Source organism: Pristiophorus japonicus, chromosome 22 (assembly GCF_044704955.1).
Source record: "Pristiophorus japonicus isolate sPriJap1 chromosome 22, sPriJap1.hap1, whole genome shotgun sequence".
NCBI classification, from domain to species: domain Eukaryota; kingdom Metazoa; phylum Chordata; class Chondrichthyes; family Pristiophoridae; genus Pristiophorus; species Pristiophorus japonicus.
Window position 1 is genome coordinate 35,992,979 of NC_091998.1, and position 25,280 is coordinate 36,018,258.

General features: G+C 51.1%; 1 protein-coding gene and 1 pseudogene across 1 annotated transcript in view; one reads left to right on the forward strand and one right to left on the reverse strand.

Moving 5' to 3' along the window:
• bms1 (BMS1 ribosome biogenesis factor) overlaps window positions 1–25,280 on the forward strand; it is a 76,538-nt gene that overhangs the window by 9,161 nt on the left and 42,097 nt on the right. Inside the window, exons 2-8 of the mRNA XM_070865931.1 lie at window positions 5,595–5,785; window positions 6,902–6,981; window positions 8,938–9,126; window positions 12,013–12,155; window positions 13,131–13,252; window positions 13,971–14,167; window positions 20,596–20,735. Coding sequence (XP_070722032.1) covers window positions 5,595–5,785; window positions 6,902–6,981; window positions 8,938–9,126; window positions 12,013–12,155; window positions 13,131–13,252; window positions 13,971–14,167; window positions 20,596–20,735 — 1,062 coding nt within the window. The remainder of the gene's footprint in view (window positions 1–5,594; window positions 5,786–6,901; window positions 6,982–8,937; window positions 9,127–12,012; window positions 12,156–13,130; window positions 13,253–13,970; window positions 14,168–20,595; window positions 20,736–25,280) is intronic.
• LOC139235151 (large ribosomal subunit protein eL8 pseudogene) lies at window positions 72–3,461 on the reverse strand (annotated as a pseudogene).

Consider the following 25,280-nt stretch of genomic DNA (forward strand, 5'->3'; position numbering starts at 1 on the left):
CAATGTTCCCCGGAAGCTGTGTTTTTGCGTGGCCTGTTTATTTTTTATGTACTACGGGCTGTATTCGGGATTTAGCCCAGTTTGGTCACCAGCTCCTTGGTGTTCTCCAGCTTCACAATCCGAGCTACCGACTTGGGGCCCAGAATCCCACTGCCCCAGTGACGACGGATCTCATTGAATCGCTCGTTGCAGTTTGTCCGCGCTGCCTCGATCAGCTTGGCGATCGCTCGCTTGTCCTCGGGGGCGAGGCAGCTGGCAGTCTCCCTGTGCACCAGGCGTCCGAGCCTGGCCTTATCTTTGACGATGCAGTAAGAAACCCCTATCTTACGGCAAGAGAGCAGGCAGGAGCATGACCGGCTCAATGGGATCGACATCGTGCCCGATGACCACCAGCCGAGCTTCCTTGCTCTCCACCAGCGTGGTGACCGTGTACACATCTGCTCAGTGAACGCAGGCCTCTTTGTCGGAGCATCTCCGTTCCCGGCTGCCTTCTGTTCGGCTCAGGCCAGTGGCCTATGCTTCTTCTCCTACTTGGTCTCGGGCCTGTACTTGTGGGCCAGTTTGAAGAGCTGGGTGGCAGTCTGCCTGTCCAAAGCCGGGGTGAACTGGTTGACTGTCGGGGGCAACGTCAGGCGTTTGTACACGATGGACCTCTGTCGCTGAAGTCGGACGTACTGTGGCCACTTCACGAACCTGGTCAGGTCCCTCTTTGGCTGGATAGCCTGACCGATCCCAAAGGGGATGGAGTATAAAAGCGGGGAAGTCTTGCTACAGCTATACAGGGTATTGGTGAGGCCACACCTGGAATACTGCGTGCAGTTTTGGTTTCCATATTTACAAAAGGGTATACTTGCTTTGGAGGCAGTTCAGAGAAGGTTCACTTGGTTGATTCCGGGGTTGAGGGGGATGAGGAAAGGTTGAGTAGGTTGGACCTCTACTCATTGTAATTCAGAAGAATGAGAGGTGATCTTATCGAAACGTATAAGATTATGAGGGGGCTTGACGGTGGATGCAGAGAGGATGTTTCCACTGATGGGGGAGACTCCAAATAGAGGGCACGATCTTCGAATAAGGGGCCGCCCATTTACAACAGAGACGAGGAGGAATTTCTTCTGAGGGTTGTAAATCTGTGGAATTCGCTGCCTCAGAGAGCTGTGGAAGCTGGGTCATTGAATAAACTTAAGACAGAAACAGACGGTTTCTTAATCGATAAGGGGATAAGGGATTATGGGGAGCGGGCGGGGAAGTGGAGCTGAGTCCATGATCAGATCAGCCATGATCTTAATGAATGGTGGAGCAGGCTCGAGGGACCGTATGGCCGACTCCTGCTCCTATTTCTTATGTTCTTATGTTCTTGGGCCTCTTCTCGAACAGAGGAACTTGGTGCGTGGTCCCTTTAAATTTCTGCGCATGCGCGGCATTTCCAATGTGCAGGCCTGTGAGCGGCCTGCACTGGATCGTGCAGATTACTGCAGGACCGCACGCACGCAGCTTCGAGGGAACACTGCAGGGAACCCTGTACAGTAATTAACCTGTAGATTGGGGGACATTGTGATTGAAAATCAGGAAATGACAGACTTGCTAAATAGTTGCCTTATATCTGTCTTCACAGTAGAGGATGAGAATAAATACCATAAAAAAACTAAAATAAAGACTTCCATTTCTATAGCGCCTTTCACAACCTCTGGACGTCATAAAGTGCTTTATAGCCAATGAAAGACTTTTTCTTGAATTGTAGTCACTGTTGTAATGTCGGAAACGCGGCAGCCAATTTGCTCACAGCAAGCTCCCACACACACCAAATGATAATGACCAGATCATCTGTTTTCAGATTGAGGGATTAATCTGGCCGGGACATTGGGGATAACTCCCCTGCTCTTCTTCAAAATGGTGCCATGGGATGTTTTACATCCACCTGAGAGAGCAGGCCGTTTAACGTCCATCCGAACGACGGCACCTCCAACAGTGCACTGGAGTGTCAGCACAGATTTATGTGCTCAAATCTCCGGAGTGGGACTTGAACCCACAACCTTCTGACTGAGGCGCGGGTGCTGCCCACTGAGCTACAGCTGACACTTGAAAACTAAATCAAGGGGAGGAACTTACTAGATTAAATACAGCGGCAGGTTTGAAGGAGAGGGGGACAGTACCCGAGGAGAGTGAACCGTTAACAATGTCGGCGAGCAGGAACCAGAAACGGAAGTTGGGTGGTCAGCGGTTTAGTGGGAATAGGGTCAAGGGAGCAGGAAGTGGGTCTCATGGACAGGATGATCATGGGGAGGTCAGGAGGGGAGATGAGAGTGAAACTGGCCAGAGATGTGCGTTCAGGGCAGGGGCAAACCTCAGCAAGTTTGGCCCGGTGGGCTAGGGGAAGGAAGGGAAGTGGCAGAGGCAGCTGATCAGATGGTCTCAATCTTCGGGACAAAGAACTTCATGAGCTCCTCGCACTTGTTGGTGAGTGTGGTGGAGACAGGGGAGAGGGGTTTAAGGAGATGGTTAGCAGTAGAGAATTAAAGCCGGGGGTTATCTTTGCATTCCAGAATGATCCTGGAATAGTGAGCAGTTTTGGCAGACAAGTGTTGATGCTTTATGTGGTCCAGACAGATCTGGCGGTGAATGGCTAAACCAGTTATCCACCACATCCGTTCAAGTCTACGTCCCTTGAACTTGAGGGATCGAAGATCGGGGCTGTACCAGGGGGAACAGCCAGGGTGAGAGAGAGTAATGGTTTTAACAGGGAGTCGGGCATCAAAGGTGGAGGTGAGGGTGAGGGTGTAATTGAGCAGATGGGTGGCTGCAGAAATGTTGCGGTGAATGGAGGGCCACAGGCTGCACAGTTGGCAGATGATAGTGCAGCTGTAAGAAAGTCGCGAGAGAATTTTTTCCGGAGCGGATGCAAAAGGAAGTAGGGTTGGAGATGGGAGGGGGGGGGGGGGGGGAAGCGATACGAGGAAGTGGTCAGAGATGGCCTTATCTGCGAGTGACGCGATGGGAGTAGCGAGGCCACGAGAGGTGGCAAGGTCGAGGGGGTGGCCGTGAATATGGGTTGGGGAGCTCACATGGAGGGAGAGATTATGGGAGGACAGGGGCTTAGTGAACTCAGGAGAGAGAGCATGGTGTGTTGAGATGGAGGTGGCAATCACTGAGGATGAGAAGTTGCTCGGTGCAGAGGCTGAGGGAGGAAAGCAATGAGGATATCTCGGTGATAAAATGTTTATGGTACCTAGGTGGGCGGGAGAGAAGGAGAGTTTTAAATGAGGGGTGGAATAGGGTGAGATGCTCAAAGAGAAGACAGTGCTGGAGGAGTAGGGGGACAGAGCAAGGTGTGATTTGGTGATGAGAGCCACACCATCACCATGGCGGTCTGGGCGGGGCAAGTGGTGGGCAGTATAGTCGGGCAGGGAGGCTTCATTCAAGGGCAAGGTGTCATCGCCCCTCAACCAGATATCCGTCAGAGCCATGCTGTCGATACCATCCTCCTCGGTGAGCTCGAGGGTGGCAAGGGCCTTGATCGCAAGTGAACGGATGTTCTGGAGGGAGATGCAGAGAGGATCGGTGATGGCTGCCTCACTGCCAGCGTCCACAGGGTCAGTGCTGGGGGGGGCGGGGGGGGCAGGGTGAGGGTAAGTGGGACGGGGAGATTGGCAAGGTTAGCCCCTCAGTGGGCGCGCTGGGCGGCAAGTTTGGTGAGAGTAGGATGGGACAGTCGGGGTTGCTACTCGTGAGGAGGATGCCAAGAGAGGCCCAGCGGGAAGCTGCAGGCTTGTTTAGGAGGGAGTCAAGCCTGAGACGGCGGCAGGAGAGTTGGAAGGTCGAAGAGAAATGAAGGTTTGGGGTAGGGATTTGGGAGGCAGAGTATCCGAGGGAGGAGAGAGAAAAGACGGCATGACGATGGGGAGAGCGGTCAGGGAGCGATAGAGAGAAAAGGAAAAGGGGGAGAAAGAAGTGGAAATAGAAGGGAATGGCTGGGGTCCGAGAGATTGACCAGAATGGTCCTAGGGATGAGGGACTTCAGTTACGTGGATAGACTGGAGAAGCTGGGGTTGTTGTCCTTGGAGCAGAGAAGGCTAAGAGGAGATTTGATCGCGGTGTTTAAAATCATGACTGGTTTAGAGTAAATAAAGAGAAAGTGTTCCCAATGGCGGAAGGGTTGGTAACCAGAGGGCACAGATTTAAGGCGATCGGCAAAAGAACCAGAGGCGACATGAGGAAAAACGTATTTACACAATGAGAGGTTAGGATTTGGATAGGGCGGTGGATACAGATTCAATAGCAGCCTTCAAAAGGGAATTGGATAAATACTTGAAGGAGAAAGAGTGAGGAACTGGGACTAACTGGCTTGCTCTCTGAATGGCGGCCTCCTGTGCTGTACTATTCTATAATTCTCTTATTTATGTACACTTCCAGAAAGCATTCGATAAGGTTCTACACAAGAGAAAAATGAAAGTGCATGGAAATTGGAGGCAACCTTTTGACATGGGCAGGGAATTGGTTAGGAGGGCGGAGGCATAGAGTGGGGATATTTACTCATTGACCGGATGTGTCTAGTGTCCCCCAGGGGCCTCAGCTTTTCACTATATTTATAATTGACTTGGATGAAGGAAGAGAGCCGAATATCTAAACTTGCTGACGGCCAAGTTAAGTGGCACATGTTCAATGTGGGGAAGTGTGAGGTCGGCCACTTTAAACCCGAGAAAGATGGATCAGAGTATTTTCCAGACGGTGAGAAGCGAGGGACTGTTGAGGGGCCGAGAGATTTAGGGGCCCATGTACAGAAATCAGTAGAAGCTAGTGGGCAGGTACAACAAACCATTAAAGAGGCTAACGGAATGTGGGCCTTTATCTCGGGGGCTGGAATGCAAAGTGTGGAAGTTATGTTACAGCTGGATAGAGCTCGGGTCAGACCCCCGGACACTGCGTCCAGTCCTGGGCCCCACCCCTCAGGGAGAATATATCGGCCTCGGAGGGGGAACAGCGCAGGGTCACCAGAATTATACCGGGGCTGAAAGGGTTAAGTTATGGTGACAGGTTGCACAGACTGGGCCTGTATTCCCCAAGTACCGAGGGTTAAGGGGTGAACTGATTGAGGTGTTTAAGATGATTAAAGGATTTGATAGGGGAGATCGAGAGAAACTATTCCCTCTGTTGGGGGAGTCCAGAACAAGGGGCAGAACCTTAAAATTAGAGCCAGGCCGTTCAGGGGTGATGTCAGAAGGCACTGCTTCACACACAGGATAGTGGGAATCTGGAACTCTTCCCCTAAGAAGCTGCTAAGGCAGTTCTGACGAAGGGTCATCGACCTGAAACGTTAACTCTGTTTCTCTCTTCACAGATGCTGCCTGACCTGCTGAGTATTTCTGTTTTTATTTCAGATTTCCAGCATCCACGGTATTTTGCTCTTGTGTTGATAAGATTGTTGTTCGGCAAGGGTTACAGAACCAAGGCAGGAAGGTGGAGTTGAGATTCAGGTCAGCCATGGTGGAACAGACTCGGTGGTAAATGGCCTCCTACTGTTCCTATCAGAAGCTGTAGATTGGGAAGAGGAACCCTGTGAGATTACTGTTAATAATTTGATTTAATACTATCGTAAACAGGGCCCAGGACTTGAAAACTAAAAAGCACCATATTCCCACGGTTGACCGGACACCATTGGAGCCCCCACCTATTGTCATCGTTGTGGTTGGACCTCCGCAAGTGGGAAAGAGTACTTTGATTCGGTGCCTTATTCGAAACTTCACCAAGCAAAAACTAACCGATATCAGGGGTCCAGTCACTATAATTGCAGGTAAGTTGATAAATGTAAGTATTACTTAAAGAAGTGATTTGAAGATACTGAGTGATCCAGGTAGAGTTTACAGAACAATTTTATGGATATAATACCTTCAATGCAAAAGAAACTCTGATGGAATAGATAAGGGAGCACCTGTTGAATCCTGGGGAGAGATGGGAGAGTCTCCAATCATCTTAGATCCTCTTGCCGCTGGACCAAGACCTCGTTCTGTCAAGCCCCTGTGGCAGCTGGTGTGCAACGGCCACCACAAGTTAAAAGAATTCACGCACAGGCATCTTCCACCCTTTAAAATGAAGTTCAGGACCTGGCCCGCATTGGTCTCATCAGTCACCTTAGAACTCATGTTAGTGTGGAAGCACATCAACCCTGACTCCGGGGAACTGCCTATGAAGGAGAAGCATACATTACAGGTACTGCCTGTATGAGGAAAGACCTGGAAATTTGCGGCTGTTTTTGTTCGATCAACGCAGATTAGGGAAGGGGAAATGATAGAGGTTTATCATTATAAAAGGATGGATTAGAGTAGATGGCAGCAGACTGCTCCAAGGAGTTGAGGGTCTAGAACGAGGGGCCATAAATCGAAGATTAAACATCAGAGGTTTAAGCAGAGGGCAGGAGAAGGTTCACGCAGTGAGGGAGTCGTGAGGCGCTGGAATTCACTCCCAGAAATGGTCAGCATTCAGCCTGGAGTGATGGGATTGTGGAACGGGGCGGGGAATGTGATTCGGACTATTTGCTCGTGTGGGGGGTGGGGGGGGGGGTTAAAGGCCGACTGGGACTGCTCGGGCCAAATGGTCTGTTTCTGTGCTGCAACTTGGATGTATTTCTAGGAGCTGGATTGAGACATATTTCAATTGAGACCATTGCAGCCAGCAGACGGGACACCTTCGTCCTGGGTTCCAGAGGTGAAACAGTCCATCAGACCCTGTACCCGTATTGTCAATCCATTTTGTTTTTTAAAATGATTCCAAAACACACTGTCGAAACATGCGATTTATCTTCCTTCGCCTCTCCATGTGGAATCTGGATTTATTTCCATCACCTTGATGGTCTTCCTTTGCAGAATCTTCACCGTTTTGGTCAGTAATCACATGCTTTGGTTTCCAACAGGCAAAAAGCGGCGTCTATCCATCATTGAATGTGGGAACGACATGAACTCGATGATCGACTTGGCCAAAGTGGCCGATCTGGTGAGGAAACACTTGCATTTTTGTTAACTTTTTGTTGAATTGTTTGTGTTTTGTGAAAGCATTGCTTGGCAGATGCTGCTGCCAAATGACATAGGCAATAATTTGTATAGAAATACCTCCTTTAACGTCGTAAAACATCCCAGGGCCCTTCGGAGGAGCGTTCTCGAACACAATCTGTCACCGAGCCACATGAAGGGATATCAGAAGGGCTGGGTCAAAGAGATACGCCTTAATGGAGCAGAGCGAGACGGAGAGGTTTAGGGAGGGAATTCCAGAGTTCAGGCCCTAGATGGTTGAAGGCACGGTCCCCAATGGTGGTGTGATGAAAATCGGAGATGGGCAAGGAGTCAGAATTGGAGGAGCGCAGAGATCTCGGAGGACAGTGATAGGGAGGGGCGAGGCCATGGAGGATGAGAATTTTAAATTAGAAGCGTTGCTGGACTGGGAGCCAGTGTAGGTCAGAGATCACAGGGGTGATGGGTGAAGGAGACTGGGTGCGAGTTAGAATACAGGCAGCAGAGTTTTGGATGAGCTTAAGTTTACGGAGGGTGTAAGGTAGGATTTCACTTGAGCCTGTCTTGCTTATTTTCTTAAGTAAAGGATAATTATAAACTACTGAAGGGATTGAGTGGTACAGTGGGTTAGCATGCTGCCCTTTCTACCTTTGGGAGCCAGGTTTTAAATGTGGCGTAGCTGATATGAAACTCTGCCGGCTGGAAGGGTAATGAGGATAATAATGCAAAAGGACATTGACAGGCTAAGTGAGTGGGAAAAATTTGGCAGATGGCTTATAATGTTGGAAAGTGTGATGTTATGTACTTTGGCAGAAAAAAATCGAAGAGCAAGTTATTATTTAAATGGAGAAAGATTGCAAAGTGCTGCAGTACAGTGGGACCTGGGTGTCTTGTGCATGTGAAACAAAAGGCTAGTATGCAGGTACAGCAAGTGATCAGGACAGCCTTTATTGCAAAGGGGATGGAGTATAAAAGCAGGGAAGTCTTGCTACAATTATACAGGGTATTGGTGAGGCCACACCTGGAATACTGCGTGCAGTTTTGGTTTCCATATTTACGAGAGGATATACTTGATTTGGAGGCAGTTCAGAGAAAGTTCACTAGGTTGATTCCGGAGATGAGGAGGTTGACTTATGAGGAAAGGTTGAGGAGGTTAGGCCTCTACTCATTGGAATTCAGAAGAATGAGAGGTGATCTTATCGAAACGTATAAGATTATGGGGGGGCTTGACAAGGTGGATGCAGAGAGGATGTTTCAATTGAGAGGGGAGACGAACTAGGGGGCATAATCTTAGAATAAGGGGCCGCCCATTTAAAACAGAGATGAGGAGGAATTTCTTCTCTGAGAGTTGTAAATCTGTGGAATTCGCTGCCTCAGGAAGCTGGGTCATTGAATAACTTTAAGACAGAGATAGACAGTTTCTTAACTGATAAGGGAGTAAAGAGGTATGGGGAGCGGGCAGGGAAGTGGAGCTGAGTCCATGATCGGATCAGCCATGATTGTATTGAATGGCGGAGCAGGCTCGAAGGGCCGTTTGGCCGACTCCTGCTCCTATTTCTTATGTTCTTATGAAAGACAAGTCTGCAGCGGTTTGTGTACTTTGAGATGGGCCAAGGCAGGGTATGGATGTGGACAATAGCACTGTAGTGGTGGTACGGTGGGATGCTGTCCGAGGCTGGGAGAGTCTGGAGGGAAGTAGCTTGTATCAAACCCTCGCTGTAACTGATGTGTGATGTGAGTATTGGAATGGACGCTAGTGGTTTTGAAAAGTTATTGTGAATCCTTGCCGCAATGAGCACAAATTCATGAAAATATAACAGTTGGTGAAATATTTATTTTTGTGGCCTCACATCAATGAGCCGCACCGAGGATGGAACGATAGGCTTTTGCCGGTACGTTGTGTGTGCAGCCACTGTGGACTGAGCGAGTCTCTCTCCTTCAGGTTCTAATGCTGACTGATGCCAGCTTTGGCTTTGAGATGGAGACATTCGAGTTTCTGAACATCTGTCAAGTTCATGGTTTTCCCAAAATCATGGGGGTCCTCACCCACCTGGACACCTTCAAAAACAACAAGCAGCTGAGGAAGACCAAGAAACGGCTGAAGCACCGGTTCTGGACCGAGGTCTACCAGGTATGAGCCGGGGATCAGGGAGGTGATGGAACCCTCGGCAGTGAATGCACCCTATAATGTGGTACTGGCCCATCAGGAAGGGCCCAAGACTGACCCACGCTCGGTGCTGGATTTGCTAATCTCAGCCACGGCTGCGATCAATTCAATCGTTCAACTTGTCCTGGTGGCATTGGCCCGATTTGGGAAGGGGGGTGGCAATCAATCGGGGTGCCATCCCAACTCGTGCTCGCTGCCGAGTGCCCCCACTGGATGTGTTTCGCTTTGGGTTGAGGACAGAATCAAGCTTTGCTGTGATAGCTCCCTAGTTGAATAGTCCACTGACTGTCACTGTCCAGGCACACACTTGAAGGGCACCTGGGCAATGTAGTGGAGGGTGGCTTGTCTCGATAAAATCCTATGTCTCTGCCATCAGAATTTGAGGCTTTTGGAAAGTGGGAGCAATGGATTGGAGCTGCCTGGAATTGGAACTTGCTGCTATGTGGACAGTAGTGGTGAAGGAGGCAGCCTTGGCACCCATGAGTATTATTGGCTGAGTTTATTGGGAAGTATCTGGAAGTAAAATCGAGGGTGAATTTGCTCTGGTGCTAGTGTCTCCCCTTTTACTTCCCGTTGTCTGTCGGAGCACTGGGGGCGGGGCTTTGATTGGTGGAAGTTTTCGTCCACAAACTCATTTTGTTTGTTGCAGTGATTGGGGATTTTTCCAGTTTCGTCCTATACTGAAGGTTGGGCAGTGGTTCCCCGGATACTGACAATCTCCAATACTTGGGCCAAACGGGCTCCTCCCTGAGCTTGAGCCCAGTGAGCTTTGGCAGACTAACTGACTTTGGATGCCATCACTACAAAGGCTGTCGAGCACAGGTCACTATCGCAGTTAGGAGCAGGAACCTGTGCGGACTTTCCATCCCTCCACTGTAGCTCACGGGTGCCCAGGCTAATTTGTGCACCTCCGCTTTGGCCCCATTAGAAATAGGAGCAGGAGTAGACCATTCGGGCCCTCGAGCCTGCTCCGCCATTCAATGAAATCATGACTGATCTTCTACCTCAACTCCACTTTCCCGCCCTATGTCCCTATCCCCTGATTCCCTTAGTGCCCAAAAACCTAACCATCTCAAATAAGGTCAGCTGACTCGGTGCAAATTGGGAACAAACTTGGGTCCTTCTGGTCTATAGAGTTTAGTCACCTATTGGATAATGCATTAACCCACTGAGCCACTGGGGAGCTTATGTTCGATTCCATTTGTGTTAGTAAAATAGTGAGGATTGAGGATTCTTACATACACCGATGAGAGTGGAACTTGCTGACACATTAAAGAACTTGCATTTATATAGCGCCTTTCACAACCTCAGGATGTCCCAATGCGTATCTCAGCCAATGAAGCACTTTTGAAGTGTAACCACTGGTGTAATGTAGGAAGCGCAGCAGCCAATTTGCGCACAGCAAGCTCCCACAAACAGCAATGAGAGAGTTAGATAGAATGGATGTTTGGCTCAGCTCGCCTGTTTATGCTCCACACGAGCCTCCTCCCACCCTGTCAGCGTAATCTTCTATTCCTTTCTCCCTCGTGTTTGTCTAGCTTCCCTGTAAATGCATCGATACTATTCGCCTCAACCATTCCCTGTTCCGAGTTCCACATTCTCACCACTCTGAGTAAAGAAGTTTCACCTGAATTCCCTATTGGATTTATTAGTGACTATCTTATATTGATGACCAGATAATCTGTTTTAGTGATGTTGGTTGAGGGATAAATATTGGCCGGGGCACCAGTGAAAACTTGCCTGCTGCTCTTTGCATAATGCCGTGGGATCTTTTACATTCAGGCGGGGCCTCAGATTAACGTCTCATCTGAAAGACAGCACCCTCGACTGTGCAGCACTGCACTGAAGTATCAGCCTGGATAATGTGCTCAAGTCTCTGGAGTGGGACTTGAGCCCACAGCCTCTGACTCCAAGACGAGAGTGCTGCCCACTGAGCCACAGCTGACACCTTGGAGTGGTTGAAACATTGATGCATTTAAGGAAGGCTTGACGGCACACATGGGAGAAGGGAATAGAGAGATATGGGGACAGGGTAGGAAGAGGTAATCGGAGTGGAAGGAGGCTTGTGTGGAGCATTGGGCCGAATGGCCTGTTTCTGTGATGTAGACACTAAATTTAAAAAAAAAGAGATGCTAAAGGCAGAAATCCATGGTCCAATTCCTTAAAAGTTACTTGAACTCTTCGAGCTTCAGGTGTTCTGCAGCGAGTCCGGACTCGCAAGTAAACTCACTGTTTTGATAAAAAATAATTACAAGTCTGTCTGGCTCTTTCTGCAAATCACAGAACGGTTACAGCACGGGAGGGAGAACATTTGGCCCATCGAGCCCGTGCCGGCTCTCTGCACGAGCACTTCAGCCAGCCCCACTCCCCCGCCCTTCCCCCGTAGCCCGGCAAAAACAATTTCCTTTCGGTACTTACCCAATTCCCTTTTGAAGACCACGATTGGTGCCCCCACCGCCCTTTACATCAGTAAGTTGTGTAACTAGCGGTGGGCAGGTAGAGTCCCTGGACCTGGCCTTTCTCACCAAACCTCTGCATTATTTCTGATGTTTGAGGGAGGGAGAGAATTGTTTATCGAGACAATCTGGGACTGAGCGTAAAAGATAAAATCCCACAAGCATTGCACCATTTACTTTTCAGTGCAAGAGCCCCTCACCCAACAGTTCGCATTATGCAAAATGTGCTTATGCCACTCAGTGGTGTTATGTCAGCCCAGCAGGTGAGCTTTGCATTGTTGGTGAAAAGCCCGAGTGTTTAGAATGTTGCTGTTGGTACGACACTGCACCGACACTTCTGATGGATGCCAGTGTCAGTTAAAGCTAGCCTCTGCATCATCTTCTGGATTTCTAGGGTGCAAAGCTCTTTTACCTCTCGGGAATGGTCCACGGGGAATATCAGAAACAGGAGATTCGCAACCTGGGCCGATTTATCTCCGTGATGAAGTTCCGGCCACTGGTGTGGCAAATGGCGCATCCGTACTTCCTGGCTGACAGGTAGGTACAAGTTGTCCAACTTCCATGTAGATGAAGAGCTGGGGGTCATAGTGCGGAGGAACTGTCGAAGGGGTGAAGACGAAGTGATGGGGCGGTGATCCCCGGGCTCGGTTAAGATTGCAGGAGGAGGGAGATGGTGCTGGGAAAGAATGAGTTAGTGGGAGATGGTACCCCTCCCGGAACTCCTCTTTCCTGCGTAAATCAGATTAACTCCTGTCTGCCTTTGGATAGTTAATGTTACCAGTTTTAATGTCCTGTTCCTGTACTTTAAAAAAAATAAATTGTCTACTTTTGTCTTTTGCTATTCTTCTTCTTGGACTGATTTCCCAAAGTGAATGCTTTTGGGTAGGAATAGAGAAGGGAATACACGGTTAGATGTAATGGTTTATGAGCGCAGAGAATATTCAGGCATCGTGCACTATTTGTGGTAAATGTGATGAGAGCAAACACAAGAACCCAGCCAGCCATTGGATGAGAGGTGTGCAGCTCCCCTTGGTGAGTGAATTGTGATTTCTGTGGAATATGCAAGGACTAAACGAATGCGTGCCTGGGGGGGTGTCGGTCCTGGCAGATGGGCCGCTTCCGTTTTGCATCTATTTATTTGAATCAAGAGCTGGTTAATCTGATTGAACCTGGAGTCACCATTCCTTTCCTCCATTGCTCCTGGCCTCGGTATATGAAGGAGGAAATGGTTAGCCTCTCCAAGCAGGAAATGTACGGTGAACTCAAAATGGCCCCTACAGTAATAACCTCTCGGCAAAGCCCCACAAATGCCAATGGCCCAAGACTGTCTCTACATCTGCAGACTCCCCCAATCCAGTCAAGCCTTGGGGATCATCAACAAATTCTTCGCCCCCGATAAATAGCATGCCGGACCCAGCACGTGCTCCGCCAAACATCCCAGTGTGCCAAAATATGACCTGTGAGTGGAAAATCAAAAACAAAAATGAGAAAATGATGTGGCTGCTATTTCAGAATGGAAGATCTGACTGACCCTGAGGACATCCGCAGAAACCAGAAGTGTGACCGGCGAGTTTCGATGTACGGGTACCTGCGCGGGACATACCTCAAGAACAACAGTCCGATTCACATTCCAGGTAACGCGCTCTTCCAATCCATTGAAATTGCTTATTGGATTAAGTGCGTCCTCTGTTGAGGAACTGGGACTGTGCAGAGCCGCAGAGCATAGGTTGAGCCTGTGGGGGGTGGGGTGGGGTTGGGGGGGGGGGGGATGGAATTCCAGATTCCCACTACCCTTTGTGTGGAAAAAGTGTTATCTGATTTCACTCCTGAATGGCCGAGCGCTAATTTTAAGATTATGCCCCCTTGTTCTCGATTGCCCCATCCTCCCCTTTCGAATCTTACGGCACAGAAGGAGGCCCATCATGTCTGTGCCAGCTCTTTGAAAGAGCCATCCAATTATCCCCACTCCTTTTTGTCACTCGATTAGATCACCCCTCAACCTTAGCTCAAGCCAAATTTATGCAATCTGTCCTCTCAATGTAAAGCGAAGCCTCCTTATCTACATCTGCGATGGGAGCAGGCACTTCCTGGAGGGTGGTTAGCAACTGTGCAACCAGATTTCAAGTTTCGGGGGGAGATGGGGGAAAAGTGGGAGGGAGGAACCTTTGGGGTTTTTCATGTGTTATAATGTTGTGCAGTTTGTACAATCTGCAATCCTTACTAACCATACACGAATGATAAAGTCTGTTCCGATGCTACAGTATAGCTGACCTGTCCATTCCTAATATCACTTGGAGGCAGGTACAGACACGGTCTGCTTGCATGTTTTATGTCCTCCCTTGTATTTTCTAGGTGTGGGTGACTTCACCGTGAATGAAGTTGGTTTCCTCGCGGACCCCTGTCCCCTCCCAGAGAAGCAGAAGAAACGGTCCCTGAATGAGAAAGAGAAGCTGATCTACGCCCCAATGTCTGGTGTCGGGGGTATTGTTTATGATAAGGATGCCGTGTATATTGATCTGGGTGGGAGCCATGCACACAGAGATGAGGAGGTAACGCAGTACACCTGAATGTTCCGTTTTTATTGTTCAAATGATTAGAGATGTGTATAGACACTTCAAAATGGAGACTGAATGACTTCCAATTGTCCCGGCTCTCTAATCCTCTGTCCCCTGAAGACCATGTTGGGCCTTCGCTCCTGCAGGTGAGCGTTAGTCTGTTCTATAAAGATGGGCTAGCCTAGCCCAGCCCGTGTTGTGGCTCTAGCTTGTTTTGTTCCTGGAAGGTTTTTCTCTACATTCCTTTAAACTTCCTGTTCCCCAAGTGTGACTGAAGTTTGTATCAGACAGTGTGTAATGTCTGACCCCGGACTGGCATGTGGATTTTGTATTTACTAGTCGACCTCCCATTGCACACATTAATTGGAGACGTTGGTCTCTGCTGTCTTCACATTGCTGTCTCCTGTTCTCCACTTTTCTGCTTTTGTGTCTCCTTTTGTTTCTCCCAAGCTATTTTTTTTGCTTCTCTTTATAGAAACATAGAAAATAGGAGCAGTAGTAGGCCATTCGGCCCTTCGAGCCTGCACCGCCATTCAATATGATCATGGCTGATCCTCTATCTCAACACCATATTCCCGTTTTATCCCCATACCCCTTGATGCCTTTTGTATCTAGAAATCTATCTATCTCCCTCTTAAATATATTCAGTGACTTGGCCTCCACAGCCTTCTGTGGTAGAGAATTCCACAGGTTCACCACCCTCTGAGTGAAAACATTTCTCCTCATCTCAGTCCTAAATTTCCTACCCCGTATTCTGAGACTGTGACCCCTTGTTCTAGACTTCCCAGCCCGGGGAAACATCCTCCCCGCATCCAGTCTGTCCAAGCCAGTCAGAATTTTACATGTTTCAATGAGATCCCCTCTCATTCTTCTAAACTCTAGTGAATACATGCCTAGTCGACCCAATCTCTCCTCATGCGACAGTCCTGCCCTCCCAGGAATCAGTTTGGTGAACCTTTGCTGCACTCCCTCTATGGCAAGTATATCCTTCCTTAGGTAAGGAGACCAGAACTGCACACAATACTCCAGGTGTGGTCTCACCAAGGCCCTGTATAACTGTAGTAAGACATCCTTGCTCCTCTTGCAATGAAGGCCAACATACCATTTGCCTTCCTAACTGCTTGCTGCACCTGTATGTTTGCTTTCCTGCTCTGCTTTATCCTGTTCTGCTGCTCTCTGTCCCTCTTTCATTTTGGTGCTGGGTGGTGTGGTGGGGTAAATTCAAGAAAGGAGGGAGAGAGAAAACCGGGAACTACAGACCAGTTCGCCTGACATCAGTTGGTGGGAAAATGCTGGAATCTGGTTAATCAAGTAGTATCAGGGCACTTGGAAAATCATAACATGATTAGGCAGAGTCAACATGGTTTTATGAAAGGGAAATCGTGTTTGACAAATTTATTAGAGTATTTTGCGGATGCAGCTAACAGGATAGATAAAGAGGGAACCAGTGGATGTATTATATTTGGATTTCTAAAAGACATTCGATAAGGTGCCACATAAAAGATTATGACAAGATAAGGGCTCATGGGGTGGGGGTAATATAGTAGCATGGATAGAGAATTGGTTAACGGACAAAAAACAAAGAGATAAAGGTCTTTTTCAGGTTGGCAGGCTGTAACAGTGGGGTGCCTCAAGGATCAGTGCTGGGGCCTCAGCTACTTACAATCTATATCAATGACCTAGATGAAGGTACCGAGTGTAATGTATCCAAGTTTGCTGACGATACAAAGCTAGGTGGGACAGTAAGCTGTGAGGAGAGCACAAGAGTCTGCAAAGGGATTATAGATAGACTGTGAGTGGGCAGTAAGGTGGCAGATGGAGTATAATGTGGGGAAATGTAAAATTATTCACTTTGGTAGGAAGAATAGAAAAACAAAATATTTTTTAAATTATGAAACTTTTAAGTATTGGTGTTCAGAGAGATTTTGGTGTCCTTGTGCAAGAAACACAGAAAACTAGCATGCAGGTACAGCAAGCAATAAGGAAGGCAAATGGCATGTTGGCCTTTACTGCAAGGGGCTTGGAGTATAAGAGTAAGGAAGTCTTGCTACACTTATACAGGGCCTTGGTGAGACACACATTACTGCACGCAGTTTGGGTCTCCTTATCTAAGGAAGGATATACTTGCCTTGGAAGCGGTGCAACGAAGGTTCACTAGCTTGATTCCTGGGATGAGAGGGCTGTCCTATGATAGATTGCGTAGAATGGGCTATAGGGCCCAAATTTCCCCAACCCCTTTTCTCAGCGCACTCTCCCGAGATGCATCGACTTTGTGTGCTGGAAACGGTGGCGGAAAACTTACTCACAGTTCTGGCCGCTCTGCTGTGTGTCCCGGGTCCTGGCGCGGCGCTCCTCGTGGAGTGGGGGGCGGAGCTACAGTCCTGCGCCGAAAACCGTGCCAGCAGCTGCGCGCATGTGCAGGAGCTCCTTCCATGATTATGATAATGATGCCTGCAGAATGAATCCCGCCCCTATCCCAGGCCGAATGGCCTGCCGCACAGGCCGGCCGCTGAGGGCTGCAAGAAACAGGTTGCTGCGACTGAGTTTTGATCGGGGCGAGAGAGAGAGGGGGCAGGGGAAGAGGTTGGTCGTCTTTGGCTGCAGCCTAGTGGTTTGGACCGAGGATAGCTTGTCGTGTAGCAACATTGTTTGCCATGCTGGGCTGGCTTTGTGTTCATTTGGTTGGGTGGCGGTTTGCCAAAGAGTCTCTGCAGTGCTGTGTGTTGCGCTGGACCTCTGTGTCCTTCCACACGTGGCCCGCCTGGCTCTAGCACACTTGCCGACTGCTGAGCGTGCGCCCAAGTCAGTCCCCGTACGTCTCGCCGCCGTCGCTCCTGCCTGCTTTTATCCTCTGACATTCCGCGCTGCCCGGCCACTGCTTCTGGCCTTTTTATCTCTCTCTCTCGCTCCGATATCGCCTGTCCTTCTGGCGCGCTCGCTCTCCTCTCTCTCTCTCTCTCTCGCTCTCTTTCTCTCTCTCTCTTTCTCTCTCTCTCTCTCTCTCTTTTCCTTTCTCTCTCTCTCTCTCTCTCTCTCTCTCTCTCTCTCTCTCTCTCTCTCTCTCTCTCTCTCTCTCTCTCCCTGAATCGGGACTCCAGAATGGTGTAAGCCGAGCCCGGGCTCCAGTGCACTCATGCACCACTCCCCCGTCCGTCCGCCTATACTAGCCCGCCCGGGTTGATCTTGAGGACTGTGGTGTGTGTGTTGTGCTGGAGATGCTGGCCGGCGCCGACAAAATACCTTTTTGCCTACGACCTATGACCTCAGGGCTGAACTCGGGCGTGTCGGCCGATCTCCGAACTCCTTTCAGGGCTAAATGGAGTGGTCTGCGGTCCCTCCCGCGAGGGAGCCGAAGCCCCATGCCTCTGCCAGGTTTCAGGCTTTCGTTTTTAAAGCCCGACCAAAAACCCGAAAAATGGGCAAAAAGGGAAAAAATTCCCGCCTGAAAAGGGTTGAAAGTGGGTGGGGCGGCAGCCGTGTTCTCCCTCCCCTATCCCAGGCCAAAGGGACTCCCACACAGCCAGCCGCTGCTGAGTTTAGTGAAAGGTAGGATTTACTTCAGTTCTTTATTTTTTATTGAATGTTTATTACTTTTTATGCTTTGTTTGGTGCTTTAAATGTAGTTACTTGCGCCGATTCCATAACTCTAGTTAAGGTTTTTCTGTGCAGACAAAGTGGCAGCATACGCTGTCCTAAGTTAGTTTGGAGCAACTATTTGCTGGCCAAACACCTAAAACAGGCGTAAGTGGCTGGGAACTCCCCCCTTTGGAAAAAAAAACTGAACTAACAAAAAAACCGAACTAACTCACTTACACTGACGCAAATTAAATGCCCAGAATTGCAACTAAACAGATATTCCAGAAAAATCAAGTTGCTCAATAAAAAACCCAGCAACTCCTGGGGAAATTTGGGCCCTATACTCTCTGGAGTTTAGAAGAATGAGAGATGATCTCATTGAAACATACAAGATTCTGAAGTGGTTGATGCTGAGAGGTTGATTCCCCTGGATGGAGTGTCTAGAACTAAGGGGCACAGTCTCAGGATAAGGGGTCGGCCATTTAAGACCGAGATGAGGAGGAATTTCTTCATTCAGTGTTTTTTTTGAAAAAATCTTTGGAATTCTCTGTCCCAGAGGGCTGTGGATGCTGAGTCATTGAGTATATCCAAGGCTGAGATCGATAGATTTTTGGAGTCTAGGGGAATCAAGGGATATGGAGATGGGGCGGGGAAGTGGAGTTGAGGTCGATGATCAGCCAGGATCTTATTAATGGCGGAGCAGGCTCGAGGGCCGTATGGCCTACACCTGCTTCTATTTCTTATGGGGCCCTCAGCATCTCCCCTTGCGTTTCCTATCCCTTCACGTTCCCATTGCCCACCTCCCTGTCCTACCACTCCTCTCTTCAATCACTACCCCTCTACCTCTTTCTGTCAGAGCAGGAAGTAAGGTTTTGTAGACAGGAAGTGCATGCAGACATAAGATTCTTAATAGGATAGGGACTTTCTTTGAACAGTTCTGTTCTTCATCCCACCTCGCCCAGGCACCGTGCCCCTCAAGTCCACTGAGTGTTCCAGCACTCCGACACTACCTTGCCTCTGGGTCCGACCCCTTTCTCTGTTCCCAACCCATGCCCCACACCCCACCATTCTCATCCCCCTAACCCCCCAACCCAACCCCCCCCTCTCCCCCACCACCATCATTCCCTTCCCCCTTTCCTGTGATTCCTTCTCAGCCCATCTCTCTCAATCTCCCATGTTGCTTCACCTGCTATATATTGTCTCTTCTCCCCCCCCCCCCCCCACCACCCCTCCCCCCGCATTCCCTCGGCCTTGAAGAAAAGCATGTGTTAGTCATGCAGAGATTGGTGACATGCAAAAGAGGGGAAATCAAGGAAGCTCAGAATTACAGAGAGTGAGCCCGAAATAATCAGAGAAAGTTAGTAATGCATTACAGTGTAACGGCCATTGAGAGAGAAAAGGGAGCACACATTCAGAGCAATCGACAAAGCATTCAAGTGGGAAAGAAGTAGAAAGATAGAAAGTAATTTTGTCCATGGAACAATTAACAATGTTCTAGTTATGTATTAGAATGAAAGTTGACAGAGTATCCCTCTACACACTATAAGAACATAAGAAATAGGAACAGGAGTAGGCCATACGGCCCCTCGAGCCTGCTCTGCCATTTAATACGATCGTGGCTGATCTGATCATGGACTCAGCTCCACTTCCCTGCCTGCTCCCCATAACCCCTTATTGGCTTATCGTTTAGGAACCTGCCTATTTCTGTCTTAAATTTATTCAATGTCCCAGCTTCCACAGCTCGCTGAGGCAGCGAATTCCATCGAGTTACAACCCTCTGAGAGAAGAAATTTCTCCTCGTCTCAGTTTTAAATGGGCGGCCCCTTATTATGAGATCATGCCCTCTAGTTCTAGTCTCCCCCATGAGTGGAAACATCCTCTCTGAATCCACCTTATCAAGCCCCCTCATAATCTTATACGTTTCGATAAGATCACCTCATTCTTCTGAATTCCAATGAGTAGAGGCCCAACCTCCTCAACCTTTCCTCATAAGTCAACCTCCTCATCTCCGGAATCAACCTAGTGAACCTTCTCTGAACTGCCTCCAAAGCAAGTATATTCTTTCGTAAATATGGAAACCAAACTGCACACATTATTCCAGGTGTGGCCTCACCAGTACCTTATATAACTGTAGCAAGACTTCCCTGCTTTTAAAATCCATCCCCTTTGCAATAAAGACCAAGATTCCATTGGCCTTCCTGATCACTTGCTGTACCTGCATGCTATCCTTTTGTGTTTCATGCACAAGTACCCCCAGGTCCTGCTGTACTGCGGCACTTTGCAATCTTTCTCCATTTAAATAATAACTTGCTCTTTGATTTTTTTTCTGCCAAAGTGCATGAACTCACTTTCCAACATTATACTCCATCTGCCAAATTTTAGCCCACTCACTTAGCCTGTCTATGTCCTTTTGCAGATTTTTTGTGTCCTCCTCACACATTGCTTTTCCTCCCATCTTTGTATAGTCAGCAAACTTGGCTACGTTACACTCAGTCACTTCTTCCAAGTTGTTAATATAGATTGTAAATAGTTGGTGTCCCGACACTGATCCCTGGCACCCCACTAGTTACTGGTTGCCAACCAGAGAATGAACCATTTATTCTGACTCTCTGTTCTCTGTTAAGTTAGCCAATCCTCTATCCATGCTGATATATTACCCCCAACCCCGTGAACTTTTATCTTGTGAAGTATCCTTTTATGCGGCACCTTGTCAAATGCCTTCTGGAAATCCAGATACTCCACATCCACTGTTTCCCCTTTATCCACCCTGTTCGTTACAGTCTCAAGGAATGAACAACCCTGGAGGAGATGTATTACTATGTGTTTCTGTCTTGTTTGGCCTGTAGGAAGAGCGACGGCCAACCAATGAGCTGGTGCAGAGTCTCATTGCAACACACAGCACCATTGACACCAAGATGGCTTCGAGCAAAGTCTCTGTCTTTATGGACTCCAAGCCACTGGCATCTGAAGAAGTGGAAGAAAGCGGGTACGTAGAAACCTCGAAATATTCAGTTACCACCCATCACTCAAACTTGACCATTCTTCACACGCCGCACAAACATGTCCAACCCCAATACGATTCTGAGCAATCATGTATTTGTTCTTGTGTCACCGTGTTATTGGAACCAGGGCGCCCCACATCCAATGTATTCACCCGTTTCCATGTTGTGTAAAGGCTGAGGAAGTCCCAAGTCGGCCAATTTTCTTCTGATCCCTGGGTTTTGAGATGCTTGAAGCTCCAGTGTGGTCTGCAGAGCCAACACAGCGGTTATTCTGTCTGCGCTTTGTCTATTTTTCTCTCTTTAATTCTGTGTGTGAACTGAGCAGAGGTCAACTACTCCCTGTTGCACCTCCAGTAAGCTAGGCTTTCTAGATAATCCAGCAAGATCATCGCTCTTCAAAGCCAGATTCACTATTTGCAGAGCCTATTGGTGGTATACCTCCGTGTGCAGCAAGCTTCGTTATCCAAGTAACCAATCTCCAAAGTATTCTGGAAACTGGCAGTCATTTTTCTGGTTGCACCAGTGATGTTTCCAGACGTATAGCTTGTTATTTTAAAACAAACATGCCTTCAGCTGGGATGTCAACCAATGGTTTACCTTCCCCTTGCTACTGTTGGGGTAAAAAGAAGATTTTTCTTCAAGGTGGATCTCCTGAAATAAGGAATCGACACCCGCCCGTATAGCGACCACGGAATCACTCAGATGAAACCTCGGTTTAACCGGTCCTTATTCAAGTATGCAGGGGAAGAGTTCCAATGAAGCTTCGAAATACCAGGGTTTCTACATGCACAGCTATAGTTTCTCGAGGTGTGTGACCCTCCTACAAAACTTCTGTGGCCACCGATTGGTCGACAGCTTATCAGTGGAGCTTCATTGATTCGCTGACCCTTATCAGACTGGCTGCTGAGTGGTTTCTCAACCTGTCCATCTCCTATCACATGTCACCCTGCTGGAATGTGTTCTACAGTGTCAACTTTGTCTCAGTTCCTCATGGCATGTTGGTTAACCTTGTTTCCCAGGGTTTGCTATGCACCTGGTTTCTTACCAGTGAATATTATCCCTTTCCCAAGAACTTCAGTCTAAACTATCTCGTTTCCATGAACGCAGCTGCTGCTACAATCTATGTTCCAGGTAGTCCACTCCTCACTGTCCTTGGTAGGTGTTATTCTGTACTGAATATGTAAGTTCCATGTTCTATCAGTCTGTACTAAAGTTCAACACAGTTGAGGGTTCATTTACCATCAAGCTTTGCTTCTTAGCCTGTCTCCAAAAACCCATTTGTAAGGGAGTTTTATACGCAAGCTTTACATACATAAGTGAGTTTTACATACAATCTGTCAATAGGCGATATATTACAATCCCTACCGTGAGGTGGAGGAACTCCTGACTCTTCACACCACCTAATACTGATGAGCCCTTTAATGTGGACCATGTTATGTGTCCGAACAATTCACTACCTTCAGTATCCACTTTAGTGACCATCTGACTGTCTGCTTCCACTTTGGTGACAATACTTTATCCCCTTGCAATACTCTACTCCCTTACACTACCCTCCTCCAACTTGCTCTGCCTCATTCTGCACACTCGCTCTCCTATGAAATGTGAAGTTATCCACTTTGGTCGGAAAAGAGGAAAAGCAGAGTATTTTTTAAAAATGTGAGAGATTGGGAAATGTCGGTGTTCAGAGGGACCTGGGTGTCCTTGTAACCAATCACTGAAAGTTAACATGCAGGTACAGCAAGCAATGAGGAAAGCAAATGGTACGTTGGCCTTGATTTATTCTGCTCTCCTGAGCATCCCGGATTATAATCGCTCAACCATCGGTGGCCGTGCCTTCAGCTGCCTGGGCCCCAATCTCTGGAACTCCCTCACTAAACCTCTCCGCCTCTCTTTCCCCCTTTAAGACGCTCCTTAAAACCTACCTCTTTAACCAGGCTTTTGGTTATCTGCTGTAATTTCTTCTGTATGTGGCTTGGTGTTAAATTTATTTATTTGTTTGTCTGTAACACCTTGGGACGTTTTACTACGTTAAAGGCGCTATATAAATAAACGGGGTAACTATTTGTACTAAGTCTCCCGTCTGCGTATCCCTCTCCTGACTCATGCACAAAAGCGAGAGTTAGCACAATATCCCCTCCACCCCACTACCCCACTCCACCCCCCCGACTCCACCACCCCCCCCGACTCCACCACCCCCCCCGACTCCACCACCCCCCCCGACTCCACCACCCCCCCCGACTCCACCACCCCCCCGACTCCACCACCCCCCCGACTCCACCACCCCCCCGACTCCACCACCCCCCCGACTCCACCACCCCCCCCGACTCCACCACCCCCCCCGACTCCACCACCCCCCCCGACTCCACCACCCCCCCCCGACTCCACCACCCCCCCCCGACTCCACCACCCCCCCCGACTCCACCACCCCCCCCGACTCCACCACCCCCCCCGACTCCACCACCCCCCCCGACTCCACCACCCCCCCCGACTCCACCACCCCCCCCGACTCCACCACCCCCCCCGACTCCACCACCCCCCCCGACTCCACCACCCCCCCCGACTCCACCACCCCCCCCGACTCCACCACCCCCCCCGACTCCACCACCCCCCCCGACTCCACCACCCCCCCCGACTCCACCACCCCCCCCGACTCCACCACCCCCCCCGACTCCACCACCCCCCCCGACTCCACCACCCCCCCCGACTCCACCACCCCCCCCGACTCCACCACCCCCCCCGACTCCACCACCCCCCCCGACTCCACCACCCCCCCCGACTCCACCACCCCCCCCGACTCCACCACCCCCCCCGACTCCACCACCCCCCCCGACTCCACCACCCCCCCCGACTCCACCACCCCCCCCGACTCCACCACCCCCCCCGACTCCACCACCCCCCCCGACTCCACCACCCCCCCCGACTCCACCACCCCCCCCGACTCCACCACCCCCCCCGACTCCACCACCCCCCCCGACTCCACCACCCCCCCCGACTCCACCACCCCCCCCGACTCCACCACCCCCCCCGACTCCACCACCCCCCCCGACTCCACCACCCCCCCCGACTCCACCACCCCCCCCGACTCCACCACCCCCCCCGACTCCACCACCCCCCCCGACTCCACCACCCCCCCCGACTCCACCACCCCCCCCGACTCCACCACCCCCCCCGACTCCACCACCCCCCCCGACTCCACCACCCCCCCCGACTCCACCACCCCCCCCGACTCCACCACCCCCCCCGACTCCACCACCCCCCCCGACTCCACCACCCCCCCCGACTCCACCACCCCCCCCGACTCCACCACCCCCCCCGACTCCACCACCCCCCCCGACTCCACCACCCCCCCCGACTCCACCACCCCCCCCGACTCCACCACCCCCCCCGACTCCACCACCCCCCCCGACTCCACCACCCCCCCCGACTCCACCACCCCCCCCGACTCCACCACCCCCCCCGACTCCACCACCCCCCCCGACTCCACCACCCCCCCCGACTCCACCACCCCCCCGACTCCACCACCCCCCCCGACTCCACCACCCCCCCCGACTCCACCACCCCCCCCGACTCCACCACCCCCCCCGACTCCACCACCCCCCCCGACTCCACCACCCCCCCCGACTCCACCACCCCCCCCGACTCCACCACCCCCCCCGACTCCACCACCCCCCCCGACTCCACCACCCCCCCCGACTCCACCACCCCCCCCGACTCCACCACCCCCCCCGACTCCACCACCCCCCCCGACTCCACCACCCCCCCCGACTCCACCACCCCCCCCGACTCCACCACCCCCCCGACTCCACCACCCCCCCCGACTCCACCACCCCCCCCGACTCCACCACCCCCCCCGACTCCACCACCCCCCCCGACTCCACCACCCCCCCCGACTCCACCACCCCCCCGACTCCACCCACCCCCCCGACTCCACCCACCCCCCCCGACTCCACCCACCCCCCCCCGACTCCACCCACCCCCCCCGACTCCACCCACCCCCCGACTCCACCCACCCCCCCGACTCCACCCACCCCCCCGTCTCCACCCACCCCCCCGACTCCACCCACCCCCCCGACTCCACCCACCCCCCCGACTCCACCCACCCCCCCGACTCCACCCACCCCCCGACTCCACCCACCCCCCCGACTCCACCCACCCCCCGACTCCACCCACACCCCCGACTCCACCCACCCCCCCGACTCCACCCACCCCCCCGACTCCACCCACCCCCCCGACTCCACCCACCCCCCCGACTCCACCCACCCCCCCGACTCCACCCACCCCCCCGACTCCACCCACCCCCCCGACTCCACCCACCCCCCCGACTCCACCCACCCCCCCGACTCCACCCACCCCCCGACTCCACCCACCCCCCGACTCCACCCACCCCCCCGACTCCACCCACCCCCCCGACTCCACCCACCCCCCCGACTCCACCCACCCCCCCGACTCCACCCACCCCCCCGACTCCACCCACCCCCCCGACTCCACCCACCCCCCCGACTCCACCCACACCCCCGACTCCACCCACA